At 50.4% G+C, this 4,862-nt stretch overlaps 1 protein-coding gene across 1 annotated transcript; it reads right to left on the bottom strand.

The window, feature by feature from the left end:
* Nucleotides 1-2,461: 2,461 nt before the first annotated feature.
* On the bottom strand, nucleotides 2,462-4,635 carry CAMP (cathelicidin antimicrobial peptide). Its single transcript, NM_001204778.1, is given in 4 exon segments — nucleotides 2,462-2,660; nucleotides 3,228-3,299; nucleotides 3,437-3,544; nucleotides 4,422-4,635. Coding segments are annotated over 4 exon segments (516 nt in total). The 5' UTR covers nucleotides 4,620-4,635; the 3' UTR covers nucleotides 2,462-2,522.
* Nucleotides 4,636-4,862: the final 227 nt, after the last annotated feature.

Below are 4,862 nucleotides of genomic sequence, written 5' to 3'. Positions count from 1 at the left end.
AAGGAAACATTTCAGTACCCACACGACTGATCCATGTAGTTGCTCAGAGGCCCTTCTACCAATCAAGAGCTTTAAAAACAAAAACAAGCAAAGATCCCCAAACTGACAATGAGATCACAAATAGAGTCTTGCTTATCTCTGGAGCAACACAATGACTTTGAGGCCCAGGTGAGCAGATGCTGACCAGCTGGACCCCCCTCATCTCTGCTCACGGGAGGCCTCTGGCTGGTCACAAGGCACCAGTTATTGACCCTCACCTGCTGTGTGTCCTGAGGCTGCTCCAGGGAATGTGGCCCCAGACACTGAGTTCCTATCAGTGATTTTCACCATGAGACCACAGCTAGACAACACGTTTCCTCTGCCTCGTGTTTAAGGACATTCCAGTCTGGAGTCACCCAAGTTGTCCTTGGAATCACCAGAAAACACAGGTTACCCATCAGCCAAACCTCTCCCCTCCAGGGAAGGGAGGGACTGCCATTTCTTGAGTGCCTACTATGCATTCTGGAGGCAGCAGCCCACAGCCTCGGTGACCAGCACAGGTCAAAGTCACCAGATGTTCTGATCTTGTCTCTTTTGGGTAGTTTCTCTCATCGCAAACATCTGTGGGGGCCATCCTCCCCCCAAAGGACCAGGCTCAAAGTACGGCTCCTGTTCTCTGCTTTTACCCCAAAACCAGCCACAAGGAGCAAAGACCATCCAAGGAACTGCCAGAGGATGGACTCTAAAGCAACTACAAAAGTAACTAAAGTAAAATAGTGATTGTAGATTCTAACAGATGAGTACATGTTCACTATACAATTATTTCAATCGTTCTGTATGTTTAACTAATTTTTTATTTTTTATTTTATTTTACTATATATTTTTCATATTTTATATTCACTATATATATATTATACATATATATATATTTTTTTTTTTTTTTTTAGTGAGCTCTACACCCAATGTGGGGCTTGAACTCAACTCTGAGATCAAGAGTCACATGCTCTACCACTTGACCCAGCGAGGTGCCCCTGTTTAACTAGTTTTTAAATAAAATATTGAGAAAATTTTAAAAACTAAATAATGCGTACAAAGATGAACACCTTTGGTAGAAGCAGAAAACCCATTTCCTAAAGCAAGAGCCTTTTCAGATCCTTGTAATCAGAGTAGTCCATGTCCCATCACTGAGACAATTAACTTTGGCTTCCAGGGTGATAAGAACAATGGCCCACAACTGGTACAGGGAATTCAGTAATTTATGAATAGCAGCTGTCACAGAAGGGAAAGTCAAGTGGAGCCCACTTGATATGGTCACACTGTGGAAGGTGGGAGCCACTGAAAGCAGAAAACCTTAGTGTGACCTGCGCACCAAGAAGAAGCAAGCATGACAGATAACACAGTAAATGCTATGTGATATCCTGCCTCCTGTTGCTCTCAGAGCTGGATGTCTGTGTCTTATTTTAGGTTGGCCCAGAAGCAGATCTAACACAAGGATGCAAGTGGAAGTAGTTTATTTGGGAGACAAACACAGAGAGCAGCAGCGGGAGTGTAAGGAAGCGAGACGGGGCAGGAAGAGAAGACAGAAGAGGGGGTGTTCATGAACAGGTCATTGCCAGGGGCACAACCAGCTGGGGACCTGGGAGATGTGTAACACATCTTGGAGTGGGCCCACCCACGGAGTGAGGAAGAGAAAATATGTTTCCACCACTCCCACCAATCGTTGGTTGAGGCTGCTCCCTGGAATGCCTACTCCCAAGTACTTCCAGGCTGCCCTTAGCAAAGAGCCACAGGTGCTTCGGGTCAGCTACAGAATGGCAAGTGGGCAAGACGCGGACGTTGTCTGAAACACCCAATGCAACAGAGTGCGTCACCCTGCTTGTCTCTCCTAGCCAGAGCTCTTCAGCCCCCTGAGCAAGACTCTTGCTTTGAATGGTACAAAATGTTGGTGCTATTTGATCGCTAAACACAAGCCCACAACTTAAATCTGCTGCCCAGCTAAAGAAACAGTGAGTTTTCCCATGCCAGAGGAGATGCCAGAAGTGGTGGGCTTTTCCAGAATTAAGATGTTGGAAGGGAACTGGAACTTGATGGGAAATGTACCAGCAGGCTGGCCTTAGAACCCAGCCAGCCATGAGACTGACCTGTGTCTCTGTGTTTAACAAAGTGGCTTTCACCTCCATAGGAGTAGGAACAGCTCTGCACATCCACACTACCACTGCACACAGGGTAGATCTCCTTAAGTCACACTGGGTGTTCAACGAGGCTGGTGGGAAGCATGTGATGGGCATGGGAGAAGGACCCTGAGAATGGAGCCACTTTTCCTGGACCTGCCACCTCACCCCGTGCCCTTCTGGGTGAAATAGCTGCTCCACCTTTGTGTTTTGCGTGGACACACACACACACACACGTCCTCCCGGAATTCAGGATTCAAGTCATGGTAAGTGGGAGGAGACAGAAAAGTACAATTGAAGACCTGAGGAAGTTGCTTTCACAAAAATTTATTTTGCAGGGTCCAGAAGCCTGAGCCAGGGAAAAGCAGACCCTTAGGCCTCTTGCCTGGGGCGAAGATTGCTAAAAAAGTCACGGATTCTCTGGCCAATTTTCTGAATCTTCTCAACAATCTTCTGCCCACCTTGTTGGATAAGCTCACCCAGCTGGCCCAATTTCCTGACTTGTAGAATCTGTGCATCAGAAGGAAGCAGTTTCTTTGTGGGGGCTGGACCCAGGGTCAAGACAAGACCCCTCCCCTCCTAGACACCCCCCTTCTTGGGCCATCCCAGTTCATCCTCTGGCTGTAACCTTTGGAGTATGTAGTTGATTGAATCGCCACACCCACAAACAGATGAGGAAACTGAAGCCCAGAGATAGCAAGGGGCTTCCCAGGGTCTCACAGCTGAAAGCATATTACTCTAAGTGGTTCTCAAGCTTTATCAGGAGTCAGGATCCCCTGGAGTTTGTTAAACTACATATTGCTGGGCCCCACCCCAGAATCTGATTCTGCAGATCTGCATGGGGCCTGAGAAGTTGCATTGCTAATAAATTACCGAGTTCTCACGGCCACACTTTGAGAGCCTGTACTAAGGGATCACAGAGCCTGTGAGGTCCTGGAGATGAGGCCCAGCTTGAGGGAGAAGCCCAGGCTAGGAGGGGCTTTCTGTGCCCTGGATGGGACAGAGGTTAATTGGCCCATAGGATGTTCTACGTACCACCACCCCATCAACCCCTGCAACCTACAGGGAGCCACTCACCTCATCACAGTTGATGTCAAAGTAGCCCCTGTTCCGGTCCAGGATGACTGTCCCTTCACACTGCTTCACCAGCTGAGAAGAGGAGGCTCCAGGTCAAATTGGAACCCCTATGCCATAACCTCCCAGCCTCACCCCAGTGCCTGGAAATATTCCCAGGAGGCCTCTTGTTCAGCTCATTTGGGGGCTTCTGCCAGAGCCCCCAGCCTCACCCCATTGTCCTTGAAATCACACTGCTCCAGTGGCCTCTGTGTCGTCTTGGGGCACACAGTCTCCTTCACTTTGAAACTCACAGGCTTCGGGGTGTTTGGATCCCCGTCCTGGTCAGGGAAGCAAGCAGGAAGACCAGACTCAGGCTCATGGTTGCCTTCACTAATCTGTCTCCCTGCCCCATCCCGAGCCACCCAGCGAAGAGGGTAGCCTTACAACAGCCCCTGCTATGTGCCTGACGCTGGCTCTGTGCTAAGGTACGGAGATGAGGATGACAAAGCCCATTCCTGCCCTCACCAAGCTGAGAGAGCAGGAGAGGACCTCAGGAAAGCTCTAATGAATAGCACCTCCCCCTTAGGGAGCCAAGGGAAAGCAGGGGCCTCCTGGGGACAAAACATTGCCACTGGAATCTCAAGGCTGAGCAGAGCCATTCCAGGGAAGTCACATCCCAGGGCCAGTAACCCCACTTTTGTCCCTGGAACTTCCAGAAGCCTGAATGGGAGGGAGTAAGGGTGGGGGGCACCTCTTCACACAGTAGAGATTCTTTTTTTTTTTTTTTAATTTTTAAATGTTTATTTTTGAGAGACAGAGAGACAGAGCATGAGCAGGAGAGGGGCAGAGTGAGAGGAATACCCAGAATCTGAGGCAGGCTCCAGGCTCTGAGCTGTCAGCACAGAGCCTGATGCGGGGCTTGAACCCACGAACTATGAGATCATGACTTCAGCCAAAGTTGGATGCTTAACCGACGGAGCCACCCAGGTGCCCCAACATAATAGAGATTCTAAGGCAAGAAGCAGAGATTCTGAGACAAGAAGCACTCGTGCTGATGGGGGGTACAGCTCTGGGAAGGTCTCCTGAAAGAGGTGCGATCACACTTAAGGGAGGGGGGGTTCCTGACATGAACAAAGTGCTAACAATGGGAGGGACAGTATGGCCAAGACTGGCTGGAGCAGAACCTCCCTCCCCTCCATCCCCTCCTCGACTCACTCCCTCGGGCTGTGAGTCCTGCTGAAGGAGACGGTAGAGATTCTTCTCTGAGGACCGCTGGTTGAAGCCATCCACAGCACGGAGCACAGCTTCCTCGTAGCTAAGGGTCTGGGGGGTGGCTGGAGTGATAACCAGGCCCAACAGCAGTAGCAACAGTGACCACCGCCCCAAGGAAGGGCTGTCCCTCTGGGTCTCCATGGTCCCCAGTCGGCCTCCTCCCCACCTGCAAGTCCCTCCTTTATGCCCAGCCTGGGCCTGATGCAAAGATCCAAACAGGAGCCTTCCTGACCCGCCCATCACAGCTGCCTGCCCGGATGTGGGCTCAGGCTTGCCTCACACCTACTGCTGTTGCCTCACAGGGCTTGCTGGGCAGTGGGCAAAGTCCACCTTATGTGCAACTGAAGAAATAGTTTCTCCATCTCCCTGACAATGTCTTGGCCT

Source organism: Felis catus, chromosome A2 (assembly GCF_018350175.1).
Source record: "Felis catus isolate Fca126 chromosome A2, F.catus_Fca126_mat1.0, whole genome shotgun sequence".
NCBI lineage: Eukaryota > Metazoa > Chordata > Mammalia > Carnivora > Felidae > Felis > Felis catus.
Note: the sequence above shows the minus strand (reverse complement) of the source record. Positions and strands in the feature narration are given on the sequence as shown.